Source organism: Grus americana, chromosome 1 (assembly GCF_028858705.1).
Source record: "Grus americana isolate bGruAme1 chromosome 1, bGruAme1.mat, whole genome shotgun sequence".
Lineage (NCBI taxonomy): Eukaryota > Metazoa > Chordata > Aves > Gruiformes > Gruidae > Grus > Grus americana.
This window is the reverse complement of record NC_072852.1, coordinates 27,822,423-27,838,009: the sequence shown is the minus strand read 5'-3', so window position 1 is coordinate 27,838,009 and position 15,587 is coordinate 27,822,423. Positions and strand designations below refer to the sequence as shown.

General features: G+C 41.5%; 1 protein-coding gene across 19 annotated transcripts in view; it reads right to left on the bottom strand.

Annotated features, from left to right (window-relative positions):
• Positions 1-312: 312 nt before the first annotated feature.
• LOC129205725 (ankyrin repeat domain-containing protein 26-like) overlaps positions 313-15,587 on the bottom strand; it is a 71,087-nt gene continuing 55,812 nt past the window's right edge. For 16 of the 19 annotated variants that reach the window (XM_054823837.1, XM_054823894.1, XM_054823812.1 and 13 more), the window contains 5 exons: positions 14,183-14,464; positions 13,240-13,475; positions 12,219-12,465; positions 4,409-4,454; positions 313-2,959 (listed from right to left, as the gene is read on the bottom strand). In XM_054823837.1, coding sequence (XP_054679812.1) covers positions 2,811-2,959; positions 4,409-4,454; positions 12,219-12,465; positions 13,240-13,475; positions 14,183-14,464 — 960 coding nt within the window. In that variant the 3' untranslated portion in view covers positions 313-2,810. Of the gene's footprint in view, positions 2,960-4,408; positions 4,455-12,218; positions 12,466-13,239; positions 13,476-14,182; positions 14,465-15,587 lie in introns of those variants that run through there. The other 3 variants (XM_054823822.1, XR_008576852.1, XR_008576853.1) reach the window with 3 other exon arrangements.

The following is a 15,587-nucleotide window of genomic DNA, read 5'->3' as shown; positions in this document are numbered from 1 at the left end:
TTTGCCAGTGTTTCCTGGCTAGCAGAAGCTCACCCACTACCTTCTGCCCTAGACCACAAGAAGGATTGCTCTAAACCAGAGGAAGAGCCTGGGAACTGATAATTAGCAATTCCTCAACTCTAGTCCACACAACTGTGCTTCAAGCCTCCCTGGAGGAAAAGGAGAGAGATGTGTGCTGGGCATTTGCCTGGCCTCCAGGACGAGCTGCAGCTGTGAACAGAGCTGAAGTGAGCAGAGGAGAGCTCTGGAGAGTTCTGTGGGCAGGGAAGGGGGTCAAGTCAAGAAGGGGAACAATAAAACCAAGACATGTACTAGACTACAAAGTTTATTAAATATCAAGTTGGAACAGAGTATCTGGAATTAAATACAGTGTATTAGTTTCACAAAAATGTATTCATCTAAAAAGGAACAGAGTGTCACAGCAGCATTCATTGCGTTCCTCACTGCCTGTTCACCCAAGTCCTTGAATTAGTGGGTAAACCCCCTAAGTTTTTCATCTCAGTACAACCATTCTTCCTTTTCCAGAATTGGGACTTTGCTCTATTATCTTCTGATTGCTAGGGACTTTTGCAGACACAAAATGACAAGTGCAGCTTTTCAGTAACAAAAGGCAACTCCCTGAAAAGTGAAACTGCTTGTTTTATTGACACAAGTGTCCCATAAGAGTGGCCAACATCTGGGTTACAGCTAGTATTATCAGCTGCTAGCAGCAACAAAAAGATCGGCTATCCTATCACACAGGTTTTGGAAAATACTGAGGAGTCTGAAGGTTGATATATTAACATTCCTTTTTTCCCCCCCGTATGAAGTGTTTCAGGTGCACCACAGCTGTTGACACAGGAACCGCAAGTGTCTAATCCTGCAGCAATTTTTAATACAAAAATCAACATGAATACCATGACAGGCAATGGGCACCAACTGAAAAACAGAAGGTTCCCTCTGAACATCAGGAAATACTGTTTTACTGTGCGGGTGACCGAGCACTGGCAGAGGCTGCCCATGGAGGCTGTGGAGTCTCTGTCCTTGGAGATATTCAAAAGCCAACATGGTCCTGGGCAACTAGCTCTGGGTGGTCCTCCCTGAGCAGGAAAGTTGGGCCAGATGACCTCCCAAGGTCCCTTCCAACCTCACCCATTCTGTGGTTCTGTGATACAAAGCAAACGTACCGAAAAGACCTCATAACAACTTTCTTGGCACTACTATACACTCACAGTATTTTTAAAGCTAATGTGCATAAAGTGACAGCAATGTAAAGTGCCCTATTCTCCAGCTTGAACACCGGTAAAACTTTCACTTTATCAGTGGAAATATTCACTGCCTCAGGACTGAAGCAGCAGGCTCAAAGCACATCAAATAACATCCTAAGCATTAAAACAAACACTGGAAACATTAAAAACACAGAGTGAAAGAATTAAACAGAACAAAGGGAATGCTTTTGTTAAGACACAGAACACAAGTGAAGCAAAATAATGCATCTGCCTTAATAAGAAACATTTTGACAGTTTTGTCATGCTCAAGAATCAAGATTAGTCAATCTGCTAGTCAGAAAAAATAGATATGGTTCTTATTGTGAGTGCAAAATAAAACAACTATGCATCAATAAACCAACAGGTAAGTGCAATGTGCTTGACATCCATTTAATAGAATTTCTATTCAGACTACAACATACAAGTTTTCACAACTGAACCATGGAACAGGAAACCCTAGACAGCATGTGTTGGGTTTTGTGTGGCGAGGTTTTGGTGGCGGGAGGGGCTACAGAGGTGGCTTCTGTGAGAAGCTGCTAGAAGCTCCCCCTGTGTCTGATAGAGCCAATGCCAGCCGGCTCCAAGACGGGCCCGCCGCTGGCCAAGGCCAAGCCAATCAGTGCCTCTGTGATAACATATTTAAGAAGGGGAAAAAAAAAAACAAGTTAGAGAGAGCTTTTGCAGCCGGAGAGAGGAGTGAGAAGATGTAAGAAACTCTGCAGACACCAAGGTCAGTGCAGATGGAGGGGCAGGAGGTGCTCCAGGCACCAGAGCGGAGATCCCCCTGCAGCCCGTGGTGAAGGCCATGGTGAAGCAGGCTGTCCCCCTGCAGCCCACGGAGGAAAGATGAGGGGGTGTAGAGATTCCACCTGCAGCCCGTGGAGGACCCCATGCCGGAGCAGGTGGAGGCACCTGAAGGAGGCTGTGGCCCTGTGGGAAGCCCACGCTGGAGCAAGTTCCTGGCCGGACCGGTGGACCCGTGAAGAGGGGAGCCCGCGCCAGGGCAGGTTTGCTGGCAGGACTTGTGACCCCGTGGGGGACCCCACGCTGGAGCAGTTTGCTCCTGAAGGCCTGCACCCCGTGAGAGGGACTCCATGCTGGAGCAGGGGAATGTTGAGAGGAGTCCTCCCCCTGAGGATGAAGAAGCAGCAGAGACAATGTGTGCTGAACTGACCACAACCCCCATTCCCTGCCCCCTTGTGCCGCTGAGGAGGAGGAGGTTGAAGCTGGGAGCGAAGTTGAGCCCGGGAAGATGGGAGGGGTGGGGGGAGGTGTTTTAAGACTTGATTGTATTTTCTCATTGCTCTACTCTGTTTTGCCTAGTAATAAATTAGATGAATCTCCTCTCTACATTCAGTCTGTTTTGCTCGTGACGGTAATTAGTGAGTGATCTCTCCCTGTCCTTATCTCGACCCAAGCCTTTTGTTACACTTCTCCTCTCCCATCCCGCTGGGGGAGGGGTGAGTGAGCGGCCGCGTGGCACCCAGCTACCGGCTGGGCCTAAACCATGACACAGCACTATGTAAACAAAATGATTTCCAGAGGCTTTCCCTAGCATTTTGTTCAAATCATGTAATTTTTGGTTAAAACATCACGATACTCCTGTATTGCCCTGCAAAGGGGATCCTGGTCAACATGGACATTTTTTGAAGAACCATCAATGGATACCATGGGAGAAGCTCCAGCAGATCCAGCTTCAAGTTCAGCAGTGGCTGGGGAAAAAAGAGACAAGATTCCTGGTGTTACTTCTACAGTAGACAGGGCCACACAAGTCATTGTAAAATCATTACGGCTAACTGCAGACACTACAATCCAGAATAAGATTTTAAAACTTCCAAAGGAACGTTACAATGAAAGGGCTAGGCACAAAGGAAGAAACACATTCTTCCACATTTTTTTTTTAATCAGTCAATAGTAGTTCTAAAGGTAGTGAAAGAAAGTCCAGAGGCTACACGCTGAACATCGTCAGGGAATCCACAAATGACTCTTGCTTACACCAGAGCTAAATTTAGCCCCCTGCAGACCTCTTCAACCTCAAGTGTCTACTTTCCTTAAATGTTCAAACTAGTGATGCATTGGAACACTACACCTAAAAACCTGCCTCTGCATTTGCTGTGACAAACTTTAAATGAATCTGCCCATGAAAACGTGAACACCTTTGCACTGCAGTCAGGCCAGGACAAGTCTCCCAGCCTGGCGCCTTCTCTGAGGGGAGTCTTTGTAAATTGCCCTGGCAACACAGTCTTTGCTCCATGAAAACACATACTCAATGAAAGCAAAACCACCTTTGCCACCTTTCTCCAGCCACCTTTTTCAGATAAGGTCCCCAAACCAAAACACACTTGGTGACTCCTAGCAGATGCGAATTACATTCAAAATGCACACGGTTGCAATGCAATGGCTTTGTGTCTGTTCAGACATGTGGAAAGAGCTATGAAGCAACAGCTGAACATGCTCGATATGATTAAAAGCATACAGGAACAGAAGGAAATGCTCTCAGGGGCTACCTGCTTTGAAATAGCACCAGTCACAGTGACTCTGGAGGAACAATTATCATGAAATAGGTTGAATTCATCTTTGGACACCTGGCCTCATATTACAGAACATGTTTTATGCTATGTATTACAAGCAATCAACTCATCTCATGTTTGCCTAAACACTGCTGAATGATCTTTTCCTAAAGAAAGGTTATATTTTGTCATTGATTATTTTCTTCTTGCTTATTCAGAAAAGACTGCAACATATAAGCTACAAAGACAAGCAATGAATAGGAGGTGTAGCAAAAAAGTCAAGAACTAGTAGCAGAGAATGTGTATGGTATGGTTTGGTGCTGAATGCAGTTGTACATGGAAGGAAAAGTGATGGCTGAAGTCTATAAAAATCTTGTCTCAGGGCTTCTTTTATATTTGATGTTTGTGCTTGAGGATTAACTGTAGTGAAAGGTGACTTCAGCTTAATTCACGTGTATCTGTGTGAGGAAAATGGGTTCATTTTTTTGCACTTGTTTTTTTTCAGGCAACTGCATCCAAGTCTAAACTGGAAAGCTAGCAGAAAAAACTCCTAGGACTTAGGCACTTAGAGCTCAACTTTCAAGCCATTATTTTCAAGAGTTAGGAACTGTCATCTTCCTTAAAAACACTCCCAACATAATGACACATTACCCTGTTCAAGTTCTTTAGTGATTTTTTCATCCAGTTCCTGCCGTACCTAGAATTATACAGTAAACACACAGTTAGTATTTTAACAGTTCCATTTTTGTAGTATTAAACTTCTGTAACATTCCTAAAGCCCACACATAATGTGATAAAACCTAAAAATATCATCCCAAATAGAGAAATCTTGGTTTGGGGTTTGATTTTTAATGAAGACAAACTTCTGGTCAGCCAGGCTCATTCTCATCGCTGAGTGACATTAACTGTAGCACAGAACAATCTGTAACCCACCAGCTGGATTACAACTGGGCATTTGAAAAATACACAGGAAGAAAGCACAGTGGAGTTATTACAATGAAGGTATGGCTGAAGTCTATCATCAAATACATGAGCAGAATGTCAGCTAAATGCTGAGATAAGCACAAATGCCATCCATAGGGACTAATTCAGTTGAGGCTGGCTTCTGCAACTTCATAAGAGAGGAGATGCAACAGCAGCTGCTGCAGGATTGACATATTCCATTGTCTAGAAAAAAGCATGCACCACTATTCTTCTATTCTCCACTGTAAGATGGAAAACTGAAAGAGTTCCTACAGATCGCACCAAGATTTTTCTTTATTGTTATTGCAAATACTGTGACACACACATAAAAATATAAGAACACACAATTTTTTCTTGCAATCTTGTATGAAGAAAAGATAGCGACAGCTACAGCTTCTACACAGCAAGTGCTGTGGGTTTTATTATGTAAGCAAAATCAGCTTGGATCACTACAAAGGATCACTTATCCCCTTCTCCCCTAGAAGGTGGTTATTGCTACCAATTCAGTTATTCTCACTTATGATTCTGACTTCAAAGTCTTCATAAGAAGAAACAGACCTTTTGAAGAGTCATAGTCCAAGTGCTATACACTGTTGTTTACATTTGATAATATTTGTGACTCCTCCATTTTTTCCACCAAGTCCGTGACACATAAGTGATTTTCAAAATAGATACCATACAGCTTCCAGGCCTATGATGGCCATTAAGATGCTGAAGGGCTTGGCCCATGTGAGCTATGTGGAGAGGCTGACTGTGACCATTTCTTTACTGGAGTAGAGAAAGCTCAGGGGGACCTTATCTATAAATACTTGGTGGGGGCAGTAAAGAAGAGGGAGCCAGACTCTTCTCAGTGGTGCTATGTAAAAGAACAAGAGGAATGGGCACAAATCGAAATAGAGAAAATTTCATTTTAACATAAGGAATTTTTTTTTTTTTTTTTTTAATGTAAGCATGGTCAAACTCTGAAACAAGTTGCCCAGAAAAGGCTGTGGAATGTCCATCCTTGGAGATGTACAAAAACCTGGCTAGACATAACCCTGAGCAACTTGCTATGGTTGACCCTGCTTTGAGCAGGGGTGGGGTTGGACTAGACAATCTTCAGAGACCCCTTCCACCCTCACTCATTCTGCGATTCTCTGATTTTAGTACCAAATCCCTGAAAGAATAAGTATTTATTTTATGAAATGAGCAGGCTCACCTAGCAACATACTAATGAAGAGAAGAACTGAAACACTGTACAATGTACTCAACAGGCCATAGAGAGCAAGAGCCTCAGTAAGGGAAAAGCAGTAACAGGCAGTAACTCCAAGGACTAAAGAAGTGGAGCCATAAACCAGCAAAGTTGAGGGAAGGGCCCTCTCTCCAGGACTACAGGGATAGTTGCGACCAAATTCAACAGCTCCTCCAGGGGAAGAACCACTCAGTGGTACTTTGTTGGAATAGTCTGTGCCTTCACAGCTAGAAAAAGAGAGCAGGGAGCTGAAAGGACAATGAAAAAGGACCCATCAAATCCCCAAACCTCTATTTGTTTTCAAGCAGGTAACAAGCAGCAGCAACATCCTAGGGAAAAGGGGGCCCCTAACACATGACGTGAGAGATCGGTAACAGAAAAAAGCAGGAAAACTAATGCTTAGACCAAAACACAACCCAAACCCAGGACCAATCCTAAGCAAAGCAGCTGTAGGTGAGGTGTTAGAATAAACCACTCTTCCTGGTTTCTGGAGCCTTCACAATGACCAGAAGGCCCACGGGACACTCTGCAACATGCGTGGATGAATCACGACAAGAAAAAGGATCTTGTTTTGCTCTTATTCTTTCCATTACATTGCGATTCTCATCCATGTCCAAGGAAAGAGGAATAGGTGGAAATGAAGCCAACGCACTGATTTCTGAAAAGGGAATGAAGAGCCAGGCAAAATACACCCCTGAGGGCTGTAATCTGTCTCCACTGTTCTCATTCCTCCAAACCCCCTGGGAAAAGGCATCACAGCTGACTATCCCAAATCTCCTGAACAGCAAGGATGACAGTTTCAGATTCCAGAAAAACTTCTGCCAGACTACAGTCACAGAACTTGAAAGCAGAACAGTGATTGTTATCTCTTCTGTACTAAGTCCCACGCTGAAGTACTTCTCATCTCACTGCACATCTCTTCAGGCAGCAACATACTGGGTTCCCTTGCAACAGTCCCCTTCTCAATAATTCTTTTTCAAAAAGTGGTATTGACTTACTGCTTACCCACATGGGTTGCTTGAGCACAAAGTAAGTTGGATCCTGTAAGACTCCATGAGCTGATAATCAGAGTCTAGGAACTCAACTTCAGAACAGTACTGGTATTCCAGATGCAAGTGCTGACAATACTAGCAAGAACTTTTTGAACATCAGAACTGGCAAGGAGGGTAAACCAGCCTACTCCTATAATGGAACTTCTTTAAACTGTAACAGATGAAATCCATACATTGTCATCTTATAGACGGTTAACTCCCACAGAAGCCATAACATTACAAATACGTAAGCATGAAAGTACTCTGCAGCAGTCATTCTGTCACTCAGACAAACTAACAAGTTTGAAATATTTGCAGTATTAGGAAAACAGGAATGCATCAGTAAGCTTTAACCAAAATCTAACAGCATAAATAGACAAAACATTTCCAGTATAAAATACCACCCAACATTAAACAATACTGACTACAAACCTTGTCATGGATTTGGCTGCAGAGAAGAGAGAAAAGAACAGGTTTTTTGATTAAGGAGATGAAGAAGAAAGAAAAATGGCCTGAAGTTCAAAGGTCTTTAGTGAGAAATACGGCCTACTACATAAATGAAGCAAGTAAAAAAGCTAGCAATACAAAGACTGCTACAATACAAGAGTGTAGATGGAAAATGAAATCAGGAAAGAAACAAAAAGTGAGAGAGTAGGAAGCAGACATTCCCTTTTTCGTGTTACATAGGCAAATTGATTTCTTAAATCCACCAATTCATATTGGTTGCAGCTAGCAGAATTCACCATCATTTTCTATGTCAAGATACCCACATTCATTTTCACCAGCCTTTCACATACCTGTTAGGTTTAACAAATGTCAAGTTGAAATCCTAACAATGGCATTCCAGTCCCAAAACCTCCTTACAGCAGACATTCCATGCCTTAGTCTACAGACTAAAGCAGCAGCTCCCAAATTATGGTACACAGACACTAGCGTTACCTCACGTTTGTGTTTCATCCACTTGACTCAACTTAGTTCTGAATGGTAACATGCCAATTCATGAGCAGTTTGGGAGTCAGTAGACCAGATCACCAAAAGATCAAAGATCTCTTGACTCCTGTAAAGGACAGGCAATACACATGCACATCCTTCTTATGACACAAGTCCTACTATGAAACAAATTTTGGCCAACCTCCTGCCAGAACATAACAAACTGCTAGTTGCTACAGTTGTTGTTTTTAATTACATGCACAGAATTTTTCAAGTACTTGTAACTTATTCATTACTGGAGCTCTAATAAAAATACAACCAACCAAAAACCCCAAAGACGTTTGCAGATGATTGGTATTTTTCTGGTTAATTACTTGTGTCAATATGAACTTTTTTATATTTTTCAAGATACTTTTGCACTTCCATTTCAAGGTTATTAATTTCTGTAGCATATATATTTGATAAGCAGAAAGGGGCTACACTGTAATGGAACACATTTATTTCTGTTTTTTTAAGAATAAAATGCTCATTTTTTGCTGAGCTTGCAACATGTCCATCTTTAAAATGCAAGGCTATATGCATAATCACTGATATTTGCCTCTCATGTCAAGTAGTGGTTTAGGAAAACCATGAAATCTTTCAAGCTTTTAAGCTCCAAATTCCTTAGTTATGTCTAAAAGGTAACTGTGTCCACTTGCCAGAGGAGCACTTCTTCCTCTTATTGGCATCGGCACCATTTACCAATGTTTTTTCCAACAGTTGCATGGATGAAGAATTAATGCCAGCATTTTGAATACTAGCAGTATGAAGTATTTTCACCTCCTTGCCCATGAAACTATTTAAAAGCTTGTCCATAAACCAAATTTACATAAACATCCCCCTCTTAAGAATCCTCTACTTCAAATAGCCTTTCTCACCTTGAGGAAGTGACTGTGAACACCAAATCTGCACAGAGAGCTTTGACTTAAAAAAAAAAAAAAAAAAAGTGCAAGAGGACTACCTGAGGCACACTGCAATTTAAGCTCCTTAACTCCCTGTCATTATGAGCTTTAGTGGTAGGAACACTTGTAATCTCCAGCCAAGATGGCACTGCTCAGCTTGAATTTAAAGGCAAGACAAATTCTGTAGAAGAGAAAAAAGTCTGTGGAGTTACTGGAAAAAATCTGAGGCATAATTGAAGCAAATAGTGAAGAAAAGGCTTAGAGTCAGAGAAACTCTTCTGTCTTTAAATAATCTGGTAACAGCATAACTGGCTAAGTACTTCAAAATAGACTAAAACTGTCATCTCTGAATTCTTCCCTCGTGCTCCAACTTGTCTACTGAATGACACAGGACTCCTGCAGACATGACAACACAGACTGTGCATCTGGTAATTCTGCTTTTGGAAACTGATTGCAATTCACCACCCATTACTGTACGCAGAGGGATACACGCAAGTTTTTCCCTTTTGTTACTGCCTGACTGTCCTTAAAGCCTTATTTTCCAAATCAATCCACCTTTTTTTGATGCACGTCAGGAATCCTGTACTTTCAGTTCCTCAGAGATACAGTATGACTTCAAACACCCTTAATGACATACTGCACACAGTTGAGGAAACTTAAGCTAGCAGTTCTAAGTGACATATCCACTTAGATGCCCATCCTCTAGCAACTACTGCACCTCTGCGAACTCTGTTCCTTTTTTCTGAAGGATTCTGCAAGAGAAGAGCGGGTTTTAAGACTTTCCTGAATAGATTGAACATTGAGTGACTTGAGGCTACAGACAGTGCCATTACAATTTGTCTCAGTTGTTCCCTAACTAGTGGTTACAGGAAGAAATATCACAAAAAGATGTGCAGCTGGAGTTAGTAACAGGGAAGATAAATTCACACCGGTAATTCTAAGTCCCAGAGAGCAGCCTTTTGCTTTGATTGAGGGACAACACGCATGCTGAGGTTTCCAGCTTTTTCTTAAGAGAACCCGGTCGAAATGGCAAGAAATGGGTAAGTTCTCTGAAGGTTTAGCAATAGTTTTACTCACCTTCGTTCAGAGAAGAACATTTTAGAATTTAATACTATATTCGAATTAAAGGCTAATCCCAAGAAGACAAACTGTGTATAGCAAGAGCAATTATCCTCAGCTCCTCTGTTGACAACAAAGTAAAAGTCTCTGTAGGTTGTAAACAAGATCAGAGAAAACTTCAGGGGACTAAGTCCTACTAACAAAACTGCACTAAGGAGGAGAAATTTAGGTATATAGGAAAGCCCCCAAACTAACAAACAGAAAATCCCACCTGACGTCAGTAATGGGAGACTGGGGAAATGTCATACATGATTGTTCAACTTCCTTGCGAGTCTGCTCAAGGCTGATGGGTTTTTTGATTCTGTTTTTTAAATCTTCGAAGCAAAGCCTCCAAAACACAGTACCAAAACCTAAAAGCATTCCCAGCATGGCAATCCATCACAAAATGTAAGAGACATGCTCTGAAAAGAAACCTTACGGTTGCTGTTGAACTCAGGACACTGAGTGAGAACAGTATCACCATTCTCAGATCTAATGCACACTCTTCTTGGAATCAGCTCGAATGTTTTTCACAAGTAAATTTGCAAACCATTTTTCACAAAACATTGAAGCAGCCTATGTAATGATTTGAAATATATATGTGCATATATTAGCAACTGGATAAAACAATGAGTTATGAAATAGCCTTTTAAAATATTTAATTTCTGTAATATATTTAAGGGAAGCTAGTAAACCAGTAAAGGCATCTATCTTGATACTGACAAAACTTTGAGATGCCCAGAGAGTTCCAGTTTCTTCTGGAAAATTAAAATGGAAAGGACTACCTGAAGAATGTTGCTGCAATTCAGTTAAGAGGTACTGAGTACTCTTTCTTTCCCTTTTTTGCCCTATTTCTTCTTCTTCAAAAAAGGCACAACTGTTAACTGTTCTTTTAAACTAGGGCAGCTTTTTTCCTAGAAGTGGGATGGTTTCCCTCCTTTGCCTTTCCTTCAACATCTAGCTCCCATCTCTGTCCTTTTTTTCTCCTCACTTGTTCCCTGCTCCCTATCCTCTTGTTCCCTTGTCCTGGCCTTCTCTGTCTTTCACTTTTGCAGCAGGTCCCTGAATTTGCCTCCTTTCCACAAGCTGCAGGCAGAACAGCCCCTGCAGATGGTACAGTACCAATTGCCTCCTGAGTTCTTCCTGTAATGTGTGTCTACCTCTCTGACCTGAAAAAAACACATTCACAGGCATACAGAAAAGTTATCTCTGTAACTGCCACTGCTACACATTAGCTACACTGCTTTGCCCAGGTTTTTGGTTTGTTTTTTTTTTTTTTTTTTTTTTAAACCAGGTGCAGCATGTAAACACTGTTTAAATGGGTTCCTCCCAATGTGGATGGGACCATTGAACCAAGATGGACTTAGCAGCGAGTGAATACTTCTCACGTTTCTTCAACAACGGAATATGCGAGGGACAGAACACTGACTGAACAGAGAAGCTTGTCCATGCCTCAATCCTATGCTAGGTGAGAAACTGATTACAGCTATTGACATCTAGTTTCCAAATCTCGTGATATGATGTTCACCATTCTGTGAGGGACGTACTATCATGCTGACTGCTAATTACAGAGCATACTTTGACCAGAGGTATTGCAGAGGTTGCAGCATTGCTGCAAAATTAGAAAGTTGTGAAGACTTCCCAAGGAGTAGTTAACTTTACCTTTTCATGTAATAACACATAGCAGGAACTACAAAACCAAATGCCTCCGCACTGAAATTTCTCACTGAAAGTGAGAAGTTACATGATCCCATTCATATCATCATATTTTTGAAGCATCCCTTTGTTGGTATTAATGTACTAAAACAAGTTCCAGCGAAGAAACTGCTAGAATGAAGATCTAATGAAGAAGGAAAAGGTGTCTCCAAGATGCCTGATGGGATTTTGCACTCAGCATGAAGTTAGCCATTTTAAATAGGTCATGCATACTATACATTCAAAATCTAATGAAGAGCTTAGGTGGGAACTTCCTATGCCACAGTATTCTCTACCACAGTTTCTCTTGTAAAAGAATGTAGTTACATAGTTCATTATTTAGTGGTCAGTATTTTTTGGTCTGTGAACACTCTTGGAAATCTGTACAACCCTGACGACCAGAAGTCTTCAACCCCACCACAAAGTTGTGTACTGTTTGGATGATTAGTAGCTGTTTTGGCATATTAGACCATATGGTTTGGAACTATAAATGGATTCTAACTTTAGGCTAAAAAGCACAGCCTTGCTTACTGCTTTAGCAGTAGTTGAGAACAGTATTTCAAAATGCTTACCTTAGCCACATAGGCTTCAACTCTGTTTCTCGATGCTAATGCGTTCCCAGTTGGGCTTAGGAAGCTTCCTCCTAGACTTACACTTCTGTTCAGTGCCAAATTGTTGCCAAGGTGTCCCAGTTCAGCTGAATACAGAACAGGACTTGCAGCCAGACCTCCACTGACAATGCTGCTTGCGATTAAAGATTTGCTTCTATGGCGCTCCTGAAGAAGCTTAGCGTTGGCTTCTGCTAGTCTCTCATTAGCCCTGAAACATTCAGAGGTGTACAAAGAATTATCTTTCTTAGCAACACTTTTCACAAAGTTACCTTCCAAGTCTTTGACTATTATTTGACTTCTGAAAGCGAAAGGGCTTAAGAGCATCCAAAACAAGAACATTCGATCTGAGGGTTTTTCTGGAGAGCCTATTTTTTAAGATGTCGTACTACCTGCAAGGAGCAGCAAGAGTTACCAACACTTAGGACTTCTCAGCATTAGGGCTTCAGAGCAATCTGTGAATGCCATGTGTTTACATAGCTTCTTCTGAAAGGCAGGTCACCTGCATAAGAACTCTGGGCTACCCTCCCTTTCCCAAGGAAAGCTCAAACCTCAGACACTGCTGACTTACTGCTGAAATGGAAGCCAAAAAAGATTTTTTTTTTTTTGCTTCACAGAATCAAATTCTGTTCTCTGAAGGGCCTATCTTTATTCAAGCAGTAAAGGACATGAAATTTATCTTTTCTGCTATACACAGAGTAAGAGGAAGAGATTATTAGAGATTGGCAAAAAGGCTGCCTGTTAAAAAACAACTTAAAAAAATACGCTATTAATGCCATGATCAGTGGTGTTACTGCTGGAACACTGAAGAGAAATGAAGACAGTTCTAATGAAGGGGAAGGGTCTTAAGGTACTTTCCTCACAAATACACCATTTTATGCTTACATACATAATACTGACCAGATGTAGAAGAGGGATTTTAGGAGGAAAATGCATGAGGAAGAAGTAGTATCTTATTACCACTCCAAAAACCGCATGGACTTACCTTTGCAGTTTATTGGCTAGGCATCTTCTAATTTTTACTTCCTCCAGATACAGCCCTTTGTACCTTTCCACTTCTGCCTGTGTGGATTCTTTTTGAAAAATACTGTCTTTCTGGGTACTTTTTATCCTGTCCAATTCACATTCGAGATCTCTAATTCTGTGTTTTAGCTGGTTTCTCAGTGAAGCATGATGATTGGCTCTGATTTGTTCTAGTCTGTCCTGGGAGGCTGCCTGCGTCTGAAGCAGATAATGCAATTTCAACCACCGCAAAGAAAAAGAGAACTCTCCCCGCCAGTCAACTGCACATACCCAATTTCAAGGGCCCAACTTCACTCAGTGAGGCAACTGTGTCTCCTCACTACCATCAGCAAATCAACGCAGAACTCTGGAACTACCATCTTAAATAATTGTTTTCATTCAGAAAGAACCCCCCTCTTAGCACTATTATTCATCAAAGGTACTAATGAAAGAATGCTATCTCTGTAGGACAGGGCATATAGAAAAGGATTCCTCAAGGAAATGATGAGGATCCCTCAACTCCAACAGCCCCCCCACCCCCATCACCTTCGGTGACTTCTTTTCTGAGCACTTTCCCCTGTACAATTAACAAAGCAGGACCTGTATGTCTGGCCATGACAACTGTAAGTTGTGCTACTCATTCAAGGATGAACAGCAAGAACAAGGCCAGTGGACAGCAATACCCCTCCGAGAACTGCAAAATGGAAATCTGCCTTGGGCAAGCTTTTGATTCAGGGACCTGCAGGCACGTTACACACATACGAAAGCACTGTTGCCCAACTGTATTCCCTTCTCCCACTGCCCTTCAGGAAAGAAGTACAGCCCTAACACACAGAATCAGGCACCAAAAATAAAATACTAAAAAATGATGATCACAACAAAAGTATATAATAGAGACTAAAGACACAAGTGAGAAATTCACTTACCTGCAAAAACAGATTCACTTCTTGTAGTCTTTGTCTTATTTCTTGTCTGGTTCGTTCTTCCATCTCCCTTTTATATTGTTCTATTTGGCTATGATCCACCATGTTAGTCTCCAAATGATGTTTGAGGTTAGCCACCTCTTCTTTCAGCTGGCATTTGCTCTTCTCCAGTTCTTCATGGTTCCCATGCATGGTGGACAGTTCTTCTCGCAAATCCTGATTTTGTGCTTCTAGTTGCATGCATTTTTTAGACTCTATTTCCAGCTGCTGGGAATGTTCACCAACCTGTAGATAGAGAAAAAAAAGAAAAAAAGAAAAAAAAAAGGAACTCACAAGAATCTACAATTAGTTAATTCTGAAAATCCATAAAGGGGTTGGCCATCAAGACTGTATTTGTCATCTGCTGACTCAGTATTAAAACCAAAGTGAAACCAGGCTCTTCTTTTAAAACAAGAACAGCTTTCACATAATTTCTGATAGGATTCCTCAGGTTCCCATCTCTTCTCAGTTCTTCTGCAGTAGGTCACAGACTAAGAGGTAGCAAACTAGCAGCATTTCACCCATAGGGCTAGGCTGAAAAGCACTAGGGCTATTCTTCCATGACGTGCCCATGGGGAAAAAAAAAAAAAAAATCAAACACACCCATACCTAGCTACCTTCTGGGTTCATCAGAAACAAGATGTTTAGAGGAATTTTTACATGCTGTCACCACAGTCAAAGCTTCATTACAGAACTGGCAAGACAAGAAAGAGAGAGCCTGTTTTTTCTCCATTACACCGAAAGATTTGTAAGTAGTGGTTCAGAACACAGCTTTTACAGCAGTGGTGGAGGAAGACATATTCTTTAGGTCAAAGCTGCGGTTTATTTTCAAAAATCTGCAAGAAATAAGACTTTCAAGAGGTCCCAAAGGTCAACTACAGCTCCATTCTCTGCTTCCCCCTCCAGAAACATACCTTTTCTATACCTATTGAACATAAACCACGATGTCCTGTCTTTTGTTTAAAAAAGTGGAAGAAACTAGCATAGTAAATACTTGAAAGAGTCTCAAAGAGAAAGTAGAAACTTTAAGACTTACTTAAAACCACCTAAGTGTAATACACTTTCCCATCACTCAAAATAACATTTCCAACAGAAACACAAAAATGGAACTAACTTTTGGACTGAGAATGAGCCACTACAAAGGCAGCTGACTCACTCTACAATACTTTTAAACACAAACATAGCTCTGAAACAGGGCTGCTTTAGCAACACATCTGAGTAACAAGCAGAGAAGTACATAAAAGGTTACATGCTACTGACCAGCCAGAACAACCACAACAGCACTTCTGGGAACTCTGCTTCTGGGTCCCCATAACAAGGGAAAGATGGGCTGAGACAGCAGCTACTGGTGAGCAGTAAGTTTGAGAAG